At 34.8% G+C, this 17,459-nt stretch overlaps 1 protein-coding gene across 8 annotated transcripts in view; it reads right to left on the minus strand.

Annotated features, from left to right (window-relative positions):
• The window catches only part of CSNK1G3 (casein kinase 1 gamma 3), a 110,543-nt gene that overhangs the window by 49,758 nt on the left and 43,326 nt on the right, over positions 1–17,459 (minus strand). For all 8 annotated transcript variants that reach the window (XM_032156557.2, XM_032156558.2, XM_032156562.2 and 5 more), the window contains exon 4: positions 15,297–15,366. In XM_032156557.2, coding sequence (XP_032012448.1) covers positions 15,297–15,366 — 70 coding nt within the window. The remainder of the gene's footprint in view (positions 1–15,296; positions 15,367–17,459) is intronic.

Genomic DNA, 17,459 nt, shown 5'->3' on the forward strand with positions numbered 1-17,459 from the left:
TTGTGACCAGGCTAACTTACATGGCAAATGTAATTAAGCCTCCTATCAGTTGACTGTAAGTTGATCAAAAGGAAGAGAATCCTGGTGGACCTGACCTATTCAGGTGAGCCTTTAAAAAGACGGTCTAGAAGTCAGAGATATTGGAAACAGCAGAGAAACTCTCCTGCTGGCCTTAAAGTAGCAAACCACCATGCAGTGGAGGCAGCTACATGCCAGACAGGAATCCTCGAGGAAGTAAGGGCCACAGTTCTATTGCCATGAGGAATTGAATTCTGACAAGAATCAGTGAACTTGGAAGAGAGCACTGAGGGTCATGCAAGATTGTAGTCCAGGCTTACACCTTAATTTCCACATGGTAAGACTCTAAACAGAAGACCCAGCTAAGCCATGCCTGTATTCCTGACCCATAGAAATTGTGAGATAATAAAGTCTTTCATCTTAAGCCAGTAAGAGATAGTAATAATTATGAAGCTATATAGAATAATACAAACTCCAAATATGAAGTATGAATAATACAGACTCCAAATATGAAGTCATCTGTATTTTATTTTCAGATCTAACAGATTCCCAATAAACTGAAATGTAAGTGATCAATTTACTTTACATGGAAGCTGTCAGAATCAAAACAGAGTCACTTGTATTAAGACCCTGACAAACAGAGCTAGGGAAGGAGATGAAGGGAGGGTCCTCACACATATATATGCCTGATAAGAAGGACTACCACAAAAGACTGCAAAAACCACAGCCTGGAACAAAAGCCACCACAACCTTAAAAAAAAATTACTCTGTGAGGACATCTGCCCAGGAACTGCCTGTCCAACCTCGGACTGATGCCATTCTTGTTAATGATCCTTGTAGCCAAGGGTAACTCTCCCAAAACAACTTAGGTGACCCTCCTCATTTTTCCTTTAAAAACTCTTGTCTTCCTTTTCCTCCCTGAATATACTCACATATATTCCCATTGTAATGCCCACTCCTAAATAACTATCATTTTCTTTTAGACAGTCTCCCTCTCTATTATTTAGTTTGACACTTAACACTGCATTTATCTTCTTCCACCACAAATGTCTGTTTTACTTCCAAGTGATTTTTTTCAGTATATTGAAAGAGAAAACAAATCTAATGAAAACTTCTCATTCTTTTTAATAAAACATTTTTTAAATATAACATTCTTATTATTTACCCTATTATTTTGAATATAAATTATTGCAGGACGGAACAGAAAACACTGAACTAAAAACCAAGAAAACTACATTCTTAGTCTAACCTAATATTCATCAGCTGTGTGGCTAGCTTGTCATTCAACCTCTCAAGTGGGCCTCGGTTTACTTATCTATAATAATATTAGTGATCTGGATAAGACAAGTATTTCTCGGATATGAATATGAGTGAAGCAGCAGAACATTTGCAGGTGGGAAGGTAAGCTAGTGTAATCACTGTAGTCCCAGCTACTCGGGAGGCTGAGGCAGGAGAATCGCTTGAACCCAGGAGGTGGAGATTCAGTGAGCCGAGATTGCGCCACTGCACTCCAGCCTGGGCGACAGAGCAAGACTCCTTCTCAAAAAAAAAAAAGATAGTGTAATCATATCAGGAATGGATACAAATTCAAACTGCATACATGGTGCCCTCCCCAGAAACGAAGATTCTGATACACCCCAATGTGTATATATCAGCACCCCCTGCAAACACACACACATCACACACGCTTGTTCCAACTCCTCTTGCTACTGGGAATCAAAGACACTCCTACCACAGCCACTCTTATATGTATTTGTCATATCTACCCCTCACATGTGTAAAGGTGGAGAAAAGGTTCAAAAACAGGGAATGAGAGGCTTGTTTAGTCCAACTCTAAAATCCTGCTTTTACAATGCTATATACATTAAGAGGCTGGAGATGCAATTAAGATTTACAGACAGCTCTCAGCTACCACAACATCGATAGCTCTCAGCTACTAAGCTTTGAAAATTCTTTCCATAATGCTTTTTCCCCTCTCTGCCGCTGAAAGTTGTTAATTTACATCCTCTCAATTTAACAATCTCTAATAACTTATTCCACTCCAGTTTGTTACTTCTGATATGCAGGGTGCATGGAAACCAGATCAAAGCTTGTTAGAACTATATACAAAAAGTAAAAATAAAAAGGTTTTGAACTTCTTCAAAGAAAGGACTGTCGGGCTGGGTGCGGTAGCTCATGCCTGTAATCCCAGCACTTTGGGAGGCTGAGGCCGGTGGATCACTTGAGGTCAGGAGTTCGAAACCAGCCTGGCCCACATGGTGAAACCCCACCTCTACTAAAAATACAAAACAGTTAGCCAGGCGTGGTGGCGCGTGCCTGTAATGCCAGCTACTTGGGAGGCTGAGGCAGGAGAACTGCTTGAACCCAGGAGGTGGAGGTTGCGGTGAGCCAAGATCATGCCACTGCACTCCAGCCTGGCTGACACAGCAAGACTCTGTTTCAAAAAGAAAAAGAAAAAGAAAGAAAAAAAAAAAGGACTGTCAAAAGGTTCTCTGCTTCCTTCTGAATCACCTTCTGAATCACCATCTATATTCCCAATAGTTAACGTTGAGAAATGACTGCTGAATAAGATAGATAGCAGTATGTTTTGGTTTATAAAATGACTGGTTTTTTCAAAAGTTTTCAACAGTTTCCAAAACAGGAAAACCATTTAGGGAATTTCACTGTCTTAATTAATTGAATAAATACTTACTGAACATACACTATATCTTTATGGGACTGGGTTGGGCGTTACGGATACATAAGTGAATGAGAAACCATGCTAAGAATGTTTTAATCCAGGAATACAAAGTTGGGTTAATATTCAAAAATCCACCAACATAATTCACCATAATAATAGAAGAAATGGCAAAAACCTTAAGATCAACTTAATGGGTGCTAAGAAAGCATTTGATATAACACTCAAAAACTTGGAATAGAAGGTTTCTAAATCTGATAAAGGGAATCTAGGAAAAGCTACCAGCTAACATCACATTTAATGGTGAAAGATTGAATGCTTTCCATTAATGACTGAGAGCAAGACAAAAACACCCACTTTTAACTTTTCTATTCAAGAGTACAATGAAGCAAAATAAATAAATAAATAAAAAGCATTCTCAAGAATGAATGAAGAGACTCTTACTTCAAGAAAAACTGACATTTATTACCAATAATAAAATTAAAGCTTTCAAGCAATTCGAATTTTGTAAACATTTTTGTATGCTATGATGACCTTGACAGTTTTCCAACACTTAAAAACTTGTTCTGATGAAATTGCGGTGATATTAGCTATTATGATTTAATGTTGGGTAGTGAAATGTGTTAGTATTTGAAATACATGCATAACTCAATGAACCAGTGTCCTCCAAAAGACAATGCATGTAGTCACAAATGGTTCATTCAAACTACAATGGATTTTAATGTATGAGAGTAGAAAAAGTTTTTTGGTATGATTTCTATACTCTACATTGTAACTGACCTTTAAGAAATGACCACTTGTCAAATTTTGGTATAGTTTCAAAGGCATATTCATAATTTAAAAATTAATTAGTCAAAACTGACAAAGTTGTAGGTTAAAACATTGATGAGAATAGAAAGCAGCACATTTTTGGAGGAAAATTACCCTATCCTTTTGTTTTTGGAGGAAAATTACTCTATCCTTTTGCTTTTGGAGGAAAATTACCCTATCATTTTCAAAGTAAGCATAAGTACGCATATAATCATGTTCAAGCTTCATTGTTTGTTATAGTTACAAAAAGAATTGGCAGCTATCTAAAAATCCACCAACTCTAAGCTAATTAAACAAATTATTAGCTTGGTACAAATGTAATTGCAGTTTTTGCATTGTTGGAAATTGCTGTTTGATACTGGAATACATTCTTAAATGTCGTCATGTTATACATCATTTTAATGCGTGTTTCTCTTTTTATGTATTTTTGCTAATGACTTATTACTTGCTGTTTATTTTAAATTTATTTTAGACTGTGGAAATGATGTTAGGCAAAAAGCAAATTTGAGTGATTTTCTTATTCAAGTTCAAAAATGGGTCGTAAAGCAGTGGAAACAACATGCAACATCAACAATGCATTTGGCTCAGGAACTGCTAACAAACATAGAGTGCAGTGGCAGTTCAAGAAGCTTTACAAAGGAGACAAGAGTCTTGAAGATAAGGAGCATAGTGGTTGGCCATCAGAGGCTGACAATGACCAACTGAGGGCAATCATCAAAGCTGATCCTCTTACAACTACACAAGAAATTGCCAAAGAACTCAACGTCGACCTTTCTATGGTCGTTCAGCATTTGAAGCAAATTGGAAAGGTGAAAAAGGTCGATTAGTGGGTGCCTCATGAGCTGAGCAAACATTTTTTAAAAAACATCATTTTGAAGTGTCATCTTCTCTTATTTTACACAACAATGAACCATTTCTCAATCGGATTGTGATGTGAGACAAAGAGTGGATTTTATATGACAACCGGTGACAACCAGCCCACTGGTTGGACTGAGAAGCTCCAAAGCACTTTCCAGAGCCAAACTTGCACCAAAAAAGGTCATAGTCACGTCCGGTCGTCAGCTGCTGGTCTGATCCACTGCAGCTTTCTGAATCCCAGCGAAACCATTACATCTGAGAAGTATCCTCAGCAAATCAATGAGATGCACTGAAAACTGCAATGCCTGCAGCTGGCACTGGTCAACAGAAGGGACCCAATTCATCTCCACCACAACACCGACTGCGCATCGCACAACCAATGCTTCAAAAGTTGAACAAATTGGGCTATGAAGTTTTGTCTCATCTGCCATATTCACCTGACCTCTTGCCAACCAACTACTACTTCTTCAAGCATCTTGACAACGTTTTACAGGGAAAACGTTTCCACAACCAGTAAGATACAGTAAAAATGCTTTCCAAGAGTTCATCAAATCCCGAAGCACCAATTTTTATGCTACACGAATAAACACTTATTTCTTGTTGGCAAAAATATGTTAACTGTAATGGTTCCTACTTTGATTAATAAAGATGCACTTGAGACCAGTCATAATGATTTAAAATTCACAGCCCAAAACTGCAATTATGTTTGCACCAACCGAATATGTCATACCCATATTACGGAATATAATACAGCCTTCAACTATCTTTGGAGATAACTGTGAAAGACAAACTTTTATTACTTACTTCTTATAATACTGCTGATTAAAATTTTTGTTGTTTTAAACCATGTATTACTTTTAAATTTCTTTTTTAAAAATGGAGTCTCACTCTATTGCCCAGGCTGGATTGGAATACAGTGGTGCAATCTCAGCTCACCACAACCTCCGCTTCATGGTTCAAGTGATTCTCCTGCCTCAGCCTCCCAAAATAGCTGGGATTATAGGCACCTGCCACCACGCCCAGCTAATCTTTTTATTGTATTTTTAGTAGAGACAGGGTTTCCCTATGTTGGCCAGGATGGTCTCAAACTCCAGACCTCAAGTGAGCCACCCACCTCAGCCTCCCAAAGCGCTAGGATTACAGGCATGAGCCACCACGCCTGGCCTTAAAATAAAACATTTCTAATGAGTCACTAATATGGTTTGGCTGTGACCCCACCCAAATCTCATCTTGAATCGTAACTCCCACAATTCCACATGTCGTGGGAGGAACCCAGTGGGAGGTGACTGAATTATGGGACTGGGTCTTTCCTGTACTGTTCTCGTAATAGTGAATGAGTCTCACAAGATCTGATGGCTTTAAAAACGGGAGTTTGCCTGCACAAGCTCTTGTCTGCCAGTGAGATGTGCCTTTCACTTTCCGCCATGATTGTGAGGCCTCCCCAGCCACATGGAACTGTAAGTCTAACAAACCTCTTTCTTTTGTAAATTGCCCCGTCTCAGGTATGTCTTTATCAGCAGCAAGAAAACGGACTAATACAGTCATTAAACATACATACGAATAGAAAAGATAACACAAGAAAAAAGCAGAAAGCTAACATTACTGGAAGCACTGGTGATTTCTGCTTTCACTTTTTTTTTAAACTTTTCCTAATTTTGATTACAAACGTATGCTATTTTTGCAATCAGGAAAAAAAGTGCTTACTTTAAAGATTCTAGGACCACAAAGAAAAACTTAAAATGATATTTACACCAAACTATAATTTTATTTCCCAGAACAAGTCTGTCCAGTTTTTTTTTATCACTGAGCAAAAAACTTAAATTTTTAAGAGTTAAGAAGAATTGTAATTAACAAACAGAGGTTGAGGCAGGGTATACCCTAAGCAAAAACAAACCAAAACCACCACAGCAACGTAAATGGTAGGTTAGATCACAAGGTAGAGATTTTTTAGAAATGGGAGAGGTAAGGAAAAAGAGGGCATGAGAGGCTCAGAAAGAAGGTCTGTTCTTATACCCAGTGAATTTTCAATTACAAAATCTTACTCCACCCATTCCAGTGGTTCTAAAATTATTTTTATTTGATACTAATATAAAAAGCTATCCACTGTGAATTCATGAAAGTTATGTCTGATAATTTCCAATATCTTTACTTTCCAAGAGAAGTTTATTTTTTCCCAAGAAAAGCTCAAGGAGTATGAACACAAAATTCACATATTTGAAAATACAATCTCACCCTCACTCCCCCAAAATTCACTTCATTAAATATCTCATTTTATATGTTGGTATTCCCTTTAAGTGACAAAACAAAATTAGGTCACACAACAGTAATACATAGGAACTATTAAAGACTGCTTGGTACTTTGTGTCAAGTTTTTAAATACTTCAGGTCCTTACAGATAAGTATTAGTTAATTAGACCAGTAAGGAAATAATATCATGATCCATTTCATAGTAATATCATGATCCATTTTCAGGTCTAGAATTCTTCATGTAAAATGTAAAATAGTGATATAGTTTGCGTGTTGTTCCCTCTAAATCTTACATTGAGTTATAATCCTCAGTGTTGAAGGTGGGGCCTGATGGGAGTCAATTGGGTCAATGGGGCAGATCCCTCATGGGTTTGTGCTGTTCTCATGATTTTGAGTTCTTATGAGATTTGGTTTAAAAGTGTGTTGCACCTCCCCCTCATTTTCTCTCTCTCTTGCTCCCACTCTCTCCACGTGATAGCTGGCTTCCCCTTTGCCATCTGCCATGATTGTACGCTTCCTGAGGCCTTACCAGAAGTTCAACAGATGCCTGGCACCATGCTTCCTATACAGCCTACAGAACCGTGAGCCAACTAAACCTCTTTTCTTATAAATTACCCAGACTCCAGCATTTCTTTATAGCAACACAAGAACAGCCTAACACAAATAGGAAGAATTAGAACAAAAGTACTAACAAACTTATTAGGAAATTTAAACTTCCTGATTTAATTTAAACAGCTCTGATTAAGAAAACCTAAATCGTGGCTAGAAATGCTAAGTACAGAATTATCACACACTATTACCCTATCTTTTTTCAGGGTAATTTTGCATTAAGGCATTCTTAACCTTTAGCACAAATGCTTATACTCCTAGGTCAACAGTTTTCAACATGTGGCCTGAAGCCCTTGAGGACAGGGGTGGTCCGTGAGACCCTTGCAGGAAGTCAGTAATATCAAAATTATTTTGTAATAACATAAATGTTTTTTTCACTCTCATTCCAGAGACTATGGGACTTGTGTTATCACAATATACTAAACGCAGAAGATATGGGATTCTAGCTGTTTACTATTAAGCCAGACATTAAAGAGATTTGCAAAATACGTAGAACAATGTTACTTTTCTCACTTTTTCTGTTTTGGAAAGTATATCAACAAAATTGCCTTGATTTTAAAATGTCTCAATTATTATTTTTATTTTAAACAAATATAGCAACATTTTTATATTTCCGTGTTAATTTCTGATATGGTAAATATCAATAGCTACAACTCACAACAACAAAAGTGCTCTGAGGTACTCAAAAAGAGTAAGAGCATAAGAGAATCCTGAGACCCAAAAGTTTTAGAAGTGCTGTCCTAGCTGAAGAGTAAGCGCTGCTATGAACCAAAAGGTGTACTGAGTTATGGACTTGGTAACAGTCCTTCCATTAAAAGACCACAGTATCTGCATTTAGCAGTAAAATTCTATCAATTAACCCCAAATAAAAGGAATCAAGTTATCCCACTGTAAAAAAGAGCAACAGTCCTTTCTGTGATGATTTAATTTACACATTTAGAAATTATTCTAACATTCAAACATTAAAAAAATAACATCACCTACAAACAAGTAAAAATTTAACTGTTGCAAAAAGTGAAAAGAACTTAAGTTGTTATCCAATATGGGCCCATAAAATTTAAGGTAAAAATGGACTCTATGATTCTTTCCCCTAGTCCCTAAGCTACAAGCTTACAAATCTTTTCTTCTTACAATGCATTATATAACACTTAAAGCAAAATTAAATATGAAATTTTCATAATTTTTCATAGTTTTATACTTTCTATCTTTTTACAATTGCACGAGGAATTACAAAAATTATGTATATTTAGTAATATCCTATTCAAAAGTATGGTTTGCTTTTTGTTTAAGATTCCTATGTGCTTAATTAATCACTGAAAATACTATAATAACCACACCACACACAACAACACTAATGCCTGCACCATATAAACCAAACTAAAACCACTATCAGTTAACACCTCTTTCTTAGTGATAATGCATAACATTCTTCAAATGTACCCATTCTCCATAAACTACAACTTTAACATCTGCTATGATAGTAGTAACAATGTAAGTATATATTCACATATAAATAAGTAAATGTTTAGCAATGCAAAACTTGTAGAAATTTCCATACAGAGAGACCTCTAACTTTAAAGAATTAGAAGTATTACATATTTTTAAAAACTTCTTCTAAAAGCAATTTAGCTGTGACAGAAAAAGGAATTCTAAGAATCTGCTACATAAACTGTTGGTTATCTGGGCTGAGATTAAGTTTACACTACTGACTAACCCACTCGTATCAAATTTTCATTATTTTTGTTAATATCAAAATACAGTAAGCAATATTCTAAGTATTTATTCACTTAACTTTTCTGGTTTTTACAGTACTTCCTTTCAATTTTATCAAACAACAGCTTATAATATACATAGAGCAGAATTTTTTGAACGTCTTACCTAAAACATGGTCTGAGAAACTTGATCTGGTAACTGTGAATTAAATCAGTTTTAGATACTACTGAATGGTTTATAACCACAACTTTTAACAAAGTTTATACTATTACCCATAATACTTCTCATAAGTGAACAGTACAACAAAATTTCCGTACATTACAAAATCACCAACATTCATTTAACCAGCAGATGGAACTAAATTGTCTTAAAAATAAAGTGAAAATGTAGGCATCGATAAACCAGAGTAAAAAAATCTAGGGGGCACATAAATCCAGACTTTTTAACAAGGCACAAATCAAGAAGGCAGAAGGATCAGCATAAAGAAGAAAGAGGGGGCTTTTCAAACACCTTTTAAAAGGCAACATTATAAAGAGTTATAATTTTAGTAACAGCACCTGTGGCTACCATCAAATTATTGCTTAGAACTACATAGTCCAAGGAATCTCAAAAAGTCAAGCCACTCGAGAAATGATGATTTAACATATGAATGGTGTCAAACAGTATTTTTAATATCATTTCTATAGCTAGAGATTTGCCAAGAATAATTTATGACACAGAAAAAGATCATTTACTTCCTCTGATAAGTAGTAATTTATGACAGAAAAAAAGGTTATTTTATTTCCTATGATTAAAAATATCAGCTAATCAAGATGTTCCAAGGAATGCATTAATTGCAGTTTCTCCTAATGTAGCCTATTTAAACTAGTGTCAAAAAAAATTAAGAAGTGTTACTGAGAATCACAGATCTTCAAAAACAATTTTCCCATAAATTTCAAATATGTTCTACGCATTTTCATGAAATATCAACAATTCAAACATACTTATTTTCAAGTAAATGAAGAAACTCAGTTAATTCTAATAATTAAAGCCCACCCTTCTCAAGAAAGTGACTAATTTTAGGTGGCTGAGTTGTATAGTTCAGTAAGTTTTAATATAAAACTTTCTGCATATCTCCTTGGTTACCACTTCCATTAATTAAAAAATTCTCACCAATAATTTTTTCCTTTGATCTCTAGTTGTCCAAAATGAGAAAGTAAATTTACCTAATCACAGGATAATACAAATGAAATTAATTTTTAGAATTTAAAAATTTGAAATTGTATTATTTGTCCAGAAATAAACTCAAAATTAATAATACAACAATTCTGTGTAATATTAAAATATCAAACTTTAGTCACAGGATCACAGAAGTTAGAAAATACAGGAAATTTGAAGATTATACATCCCAACTTCACATCTAATGAAAGAAAACAGTCTATTATTTTTATTTAAGAATTTATTCTTTCAACCATTTACCAAGAACCTATAAGTGCCAATCATTCTGCTACCAAGAAGAAAAAGATGAACATATCATTATCACTGCCCTCAAAGAGTTCAAAATTCAGTGGAGAAGACAGACACAGACAAACAATTACCATACGATAAAAGAAAAATAAAGGTTTCAAAGGTTCTCATATTCAAAATAATATCAGATCAAATAAGCAGCTTTTCTGGAGAGGAAAAGATGTCAGAAAATGCATTGCTAAGCAGATGACATTTAGCTGGGGCTTAAAGAAAAATAGAATTCATTAGAAAAGAAAGATATTCCAGAAAGAATACAGACATGTGGAAATAGTAAGATCTACTCAAGGAATAGTAAGGGTAGTGCAACTAAAAAGTAGGTCAGTAGAAAGAGAAAGAAATTTGGACTTTATACTAAATGATGTGCCCCTATGTACAGGTAGAGGTAAAAAGTGGGTTGAGATATTCAAAAGGAAGCCCAATTCGAAGAAAAGTAACAATGGGGACTGGAAGAGAATGAAGTCAAGAGAGATTTTAGGAGACAAAATTGACAACTTTTTTACTATACCAATACGCCAAAATCATAGGAGGCTAACATTTTAGCTTAAATAGATGTGGAACTAATGGAACTAGGTAATCCAAAAGACCAAAGAGGAAGGTCTTTTAAGAGAGAGAGAAACTGTTGAGAAAATAAGGGGAAAAGAAGGTAGGGAACTCAATTCCAGCTATATGAATTTTTGATTTCAGTAGGGATATTCATATACAGCTAGACTTTAAGACTGGAAGCTGGAGAAAAAGAACTGGAAGTTGTCTTTACACAAATAGTAATTTCATTTCTTCCTCCTTCCCTCCTGTTACAAAAAATCCAGGATTGCAGGATGAAGCCACACACTAAGGTTAGGAGCCTGGTTCCTTACTTTTGAGCAGCTGTACCAACCCTACAATTGCCCACCTCTGAACTCACTTGTCTCACATTACATCCCTTTACTTGTTTAACCTACTGCTGTCACAACTTTTGTTATTAAGAGTCAAATCTATTTATATCCAATGGAGTAACCCACACAGCTTTGTTCTTGCTATTCTTTTCTTGTCAACCTCTATACTCTCCTCAGGGAGATCTCATCCATTTCTTTAGCTTTAAAAACCATCTATGTGCTGATGACTCCCAAATCCAGGTAGGTCTTCGTTTGACTCAATGAATACTGAGTAGATGTGACAAAACAAGACTATTCAATACACTAAATTTTTGCTATCACAGAGAGTGATAATGGTATAAAACAACAGTCTAATCCTATGCAAAGCTAAAAAATGTAATGTAAAGAGGGATATTGTCAGAGAAGCTACATAAAGAGAAGGAAAGAAACACGGATTTACAGGAGGATCAAAACCCAAACAGGCAAAACCAAATTGTATATTTTTTCACAGATACCCCACTAAATAATTCTAAATAAATCTATTTTCCAATTTATTTGTGGTAAAATACACATAGAATTTGTCATTTAAACCATCTTTAAGTGTACAGTTCAGTGGCATTAAGTACATTTACATTATTGTACAACCATCCCCACCATCCATCCATCTCCAAAATTTGTTCATCATCCCATACTGAAACTCTTACCCAATGAACAATAACCCCATTTCTGCCCTCCCCCCAAGCCCCCAGAAAACACCATTCTACCTTCTGCCTCTATGAATCTGACTATTCTAGCCTCATGTAAGTGCAATTTATTTGTCCTTTTGTGACCACCTTATTTCACTTTGCAGACTTTTCCTTTTTTTAGTACAGTGGCATGATCAAAGCTCATTGCAGCCTTGACCTCCTGGGCTCAAGTGATGCTCCCACCTCAGCCTCCCAAGTAGCTGAGACCACAGGTCTCAGTGCTGGGATTATAGGCATGAGCTACCACACCCAGCCTTCCTTTTTAAAGCTGGATAATATTCCACCTTATGTATATACCACATTTTTATCCATTTTTCTGTCAATGTATACTTGGGTTGCTTCCACCTTTTGGCTAGTGTAAACGATACTTCTATGAACATGAGTGTACAATTATCTGTTGAAGTCCATTCTCTCAATTATTTTATGTATATATCCAGAAGTGGAATTGCTAGATCAAATGGTAGTTCTATGTTTAATTTTTTTGAAGAATCAACATACAATTTTCCACAGTGGCTTTTTAAAATTTTTACACCAATGCACAAGGATTCCAATTTCTCCATATCCATACTAACACTTGCTTTCTGTGTATTGTTTTGTTTTGTTACAGCCATATTGAGGGGTATGAAGTGGTATCTCATGGTTTCCAGCTGCATTTCCCTAATGATTAGTGGCGTTGAGCATTTTTTTATGTTTTTCATCAGCCATTTGTATATCTTTGGAGATTTGTCTATTCAAACCCTTTGCCCATTTTTCAATTGGGTTGTGTATTTTTGTTGGTGAGTTTTAGAAGTTCTTTATATATGCTGGATATTACTTAAATATATCTAAAGAGAATATTAACAAGCAAATTGCTATATAAATGAAATTCAGCATACCATAGGAAAATTATAGGTTGAGTTACTCTAAATAGCCCATTTATAATTAAGAGCAGTCTGAAAATATAATCTTTTCAGATACGAATTCCAAAATCAAACTGTTTAAAAGTCATCAGTTCTTCCAAAACAATTAAGCACTCATTTTTCTACAAAGCTCACAAAGGTACTTAAAAATGCTTTCACAAAATTCACAAATGACAAAAAAAAAAAACCACAAAAAATATGCCCAAATTCACGACTCGTACAAAATACTAAAAAATATACACACGTGTCAGAGCTCAGAGCCAACATGATGGACACCTTCAGTAAGACCATTTGTATTTCAATCTACGTAAATGACACCCATAGAGCAGAGAGGAACATAGCACCCTTAGTAAACAGACTACCCTGTAAATGGTGGTCCCTGCAGTTGTGTAACACTGCAGTCCTATGGCATTCAAGTCCTAAAAGATGTTTCATTTTTATTCTTACTATCTCTGACATAGTTTTTAAATATAAAACAAAAAAATGTTAAAATAATAAAAGTACATCTTTGTTACTCAATTCAATGACTTGCTAAACTCTAAACTGACTTACTAATTTCTATCTAACTAAACCACTCAATCCTATTCTTCCAAATGACAGTTTTATTACTGTACTAGATAGATCTGTTTTTTTTAATCACCATGGCATCCAATCCCCCTTATATAACACCTCGATTTCCCAATAGGCAATCACCTCCCCCATTCTCAGTCCCTAAAGTTTGGATAAGTATTTGATCTAACTTGAGGCAATCAAATTCACAGTAATTAAATCATAGATAAGCATGACATAAGGCAGTAAGATTTAGTACTACAACTTTTGCTGAAATTTTTAGGAAAGAGATGCTTTCATAATTGCTAAGCCTAGGTTATTGGTGGCAACCTCCAGCATCTCTTAAGAAGAGCCAACTAGAGAGTGAAGCTTACACATACTCATAAGGCATATCATAGAGACTTGACATGTTGATGACAGTATTCGAAGCACTGGATAGAGCAATGTCTTATATATCAAGTCATTTCCTTGAATTTCCAAGTACATGAGTCAATAAATTTGTTTTATACCCACTTAACTTCTTATTTGCTAGTCTTAACTAATATGTATAGTTTCACATATAATTCATTTTATCCCAATAGCCTTTAAATCCCAGTTGTCAGTGATAATTTTGATAACTCCCTGAGGCCTGTATCAGACTTAAACATGTATTATAAGAAGTCTGTAGTGATGAACACATTACTACAAAATTTAAAACTTATTGCCCCTATAATGACTACTCATTTGCAAAGTGTACTCTTAGAAAAAAACAGAATGTAAAACTGATATCAGTATGAAACGGACAGCTCTACCCACTAGAACGTAAACATGCTTACAAAAAGATACATGAAGAAATTCCGTTTTATTAAATCTGGAGAAACAAAATTCCTCTACCTGTATTATACAAGAAGCTATACGAGTAAAATCCTTACAATTAATTGAACAGAAGTATACAGAAAAGTGCTATGAGAATCTTTTAACATAAAGGAAATGTAACATACAATACAAATTTTTTCCATGAATTTTCTCTAGTGGCATGAAATAATCTCACTTAAATTTAGAGTTTATCTAAAAACATACCCATATTAGTTGCTGAGGGCTGCTGTAACAAATTACTACAAATCTGGCGGCTTAAAACAATAGAAATTTATTTTTTCACAGTTATGGAGGTAAGAGTCTGAAATCAGTTTCACTGGGCTAAATCAAGGTCTTCGCAAGGCCACACTCCCTCTAGAGACTCTAGGTGAAAGTACCAGAAGCCTCTTCCGGGTCCTTATGGCTGCTCTGCTCCACAGTCACAATGCCTACTCCTTTTCTGTGTGTGTAAATGTCACTCTGCCTCTCTCTTATGAAGACACTTGTGATTGCATTTAATGCCCACCAGATAATCCAGAATAATCTCTCCATCTCAAAATCCTTAATTTATCATACCTGCAAAGTCTTTGTCATACAGTAACATGTAGAGGTTCTAGGGATTATGATACAGATATCTTCTATGTGGCCATTTTTCAGCCTACCACTATATTATAAGTCACTTCAACAGCTACAATAGTGCCGCCAAAAAAAAAAAAAAAGAATATGGAAGAAGTATGCATTTTATATTCGCAAATTAAATTTTTTCACAATGTTCTCTACTCATATCAGCATAAACATAAAAAGCTCCAAATACGTCATAAAACAAAAAAGGGATCCTAAGACCATAGTAAGAAAATGTACAGTAAACATAGCCTTGTAAAGTGATTTCCTTAACCAAACCTAAAACACCATTCCTTGAAACTAAAAAGTCATGACAATCCACTTTGTTTCAAATTTAAAAATTAATATAAGACTTTACCTCCAGATCCTAACTGCTTATAGAATCTGTATTCCAAATGTAGCTGTGGTGCTCTTGATTTCATGGGCTCCTAATTGAAAAACAAACAAAAAAAGACATTTAAGTTATTAAAAGAGCACTAGGTCCCAACACAAATGTTATAAATTTTGGTGTCAATGCCTATATTATGTAATAGTCTACTAGGCATCTTTGTCTAAGATTAGATTCATATAAAAATCAACTTTCTGTTCAATGTAAAATAAAATGATGCTATAAATGTACATAAAGTAAGTAGCCATTAGATCAGGCAGTAGAAAAATCCCTTAAGTTTGACTCTTTGACCCTGAGAAAAATATGTTCTGAACATTCATCACTAGAGAAATGATGGCTCTTATGCTATTTCTCCTGTTCTCCAAATTCACCTCTGAACTGTATATTTCTTACATAAAGGTTCTAGATTAAAGTTGTCATAGGAGAGTAAGAAAGAACAAAGATGGTAACTTGAAAATTTTGATAGTAGCAACAATGTCTTAATTTTTTTTCACTAAGGTATAACTCATATGCAATAAAACACACAGTTCATAAGCGTTAAATCCATATTAACTCCATATATCTCTATAACCACCACACCAATCTATACAACATTTCCATCATCCCTTTTTTACTTCTGTCACCTTTGGATTAGTTTTGCCTGTTGCTGGATTTCACCTAAATGAAATTATACAGTATATGCTTTCTGTTGTGTCCAGCTTTTATCATTTGACATAACTGTTTTTGAGATTCATATACACACACCACACACACACACACACACACACACATACAAACATGTACAGAGGAAACATGAGTTTTAGACAGAAATAATATTAATTATGAAAATACAAGAAGTAGAAAACTATAACAGGGTAACAGGAAATTTAAAAAAGAACCAACAGAAAAGTATAACAAGGTAGTAGAAAATTTCAAAAAGAATCAATAGAACTTTGAAAAATAAGAGAATACAATAACTAACTTTAAAACTCATTTTGCCAGCAGATTAACATAACAGAAGAGAGAATTTGGAAACTGTAAGGCAGACAGAAAAACTATATAGAATGCATCATAAAGGAAGAAAAATTAGAAAACAGAAGAGAAGATCAGAGACCTGGACAATCCAGTGAGAAGGTTTAGTATGGATTTGATAATAGTATCAGGAGGAAAGGAGACAGAAAAGTGAGCAGAGGTAATAACTGGATAAATTATTGCTATGAATATTCCAGAACTGATGAGGTTAACAAACCACCAATTCAAGAGGAATGTGAATCCCAAACTGGATAACTAAGAAGAATTTTACACCAACACATCATAATGAAACTATGACCAACAACAAAAGAATTCACATAAGCAATATTAAAATCCCACTGCAAAACTTACACATTTTATTACAGGAGAAAACAATCACCTTAGTTCTTGAGAGGCAGGATAGTACAGTAGTTAAGAGCACAGACACTGAAACTAAATTGTACTAGGTTTGAATCCTAAATCCTCTACTTCTAGCTGTGTGACTTTCAGCAAGTTACTTAACTTTTCTGTACTTTCCAGTTCCCTCATCTGTAAAATTGGGTTAAAACTTAACCTTTCTTATATATAAAGTACTTAAAACAGTGCCTTCTATACATATAGCACTATATTACCTATAATTCTTCAGTTAACTACCTAGAAGTACATAACCTTAAAATGCAATAAAAAGATGTCCACGTACACAATCACAAATGAAATTAAATACATAACTTATTCAATCACTACTACCCCTTAGGATAAAAATACAGACCCAAATCTGACTTAGTTGAGTCATTTCAACTAGATTCCAGGACTTAAGCAGTAAAATTTTAACACTATATAATAAAAGTCACCTTCCCCAGGATGACATTTTCATTATTCATGTAGAACAAGAATAAGTATGGTAGCTAAGGTAATATAACAAATTATCCTGAAACAAACTGTTGATCTGAACTAGGGTAATATTAGATAAATGTAAAAAATCTTTGTAAGAGATAACAGAGCTGAAAGCAGTCACAGAAATCTGCTCTCTGAACTCAGGTTATCAAATAACGCCTTTATTTGTACCAAGCAAACTATAAAAGCCAGATAACACTGAGGTATACAGACATAAGATTTTCAAGTGATTACTTTTATGGCAGGTTT

This window comes from Hylobates moloch, unplaced genomic scaffold, assembly GCF_009828535.3.
Source record: "Hylobates moloch isolate HMO894 unplaced genomic scaffold, HMol_V3 SCAFFOLD_6, whole genome shotgun sequence".
Classification (NCBI taxonomy): domain Eukaryota; kingdom Metazoa; phylum Chordata; class Mammalia; order Primates; family Hylobatidae; genus Hylobates; species Hylobates moloch.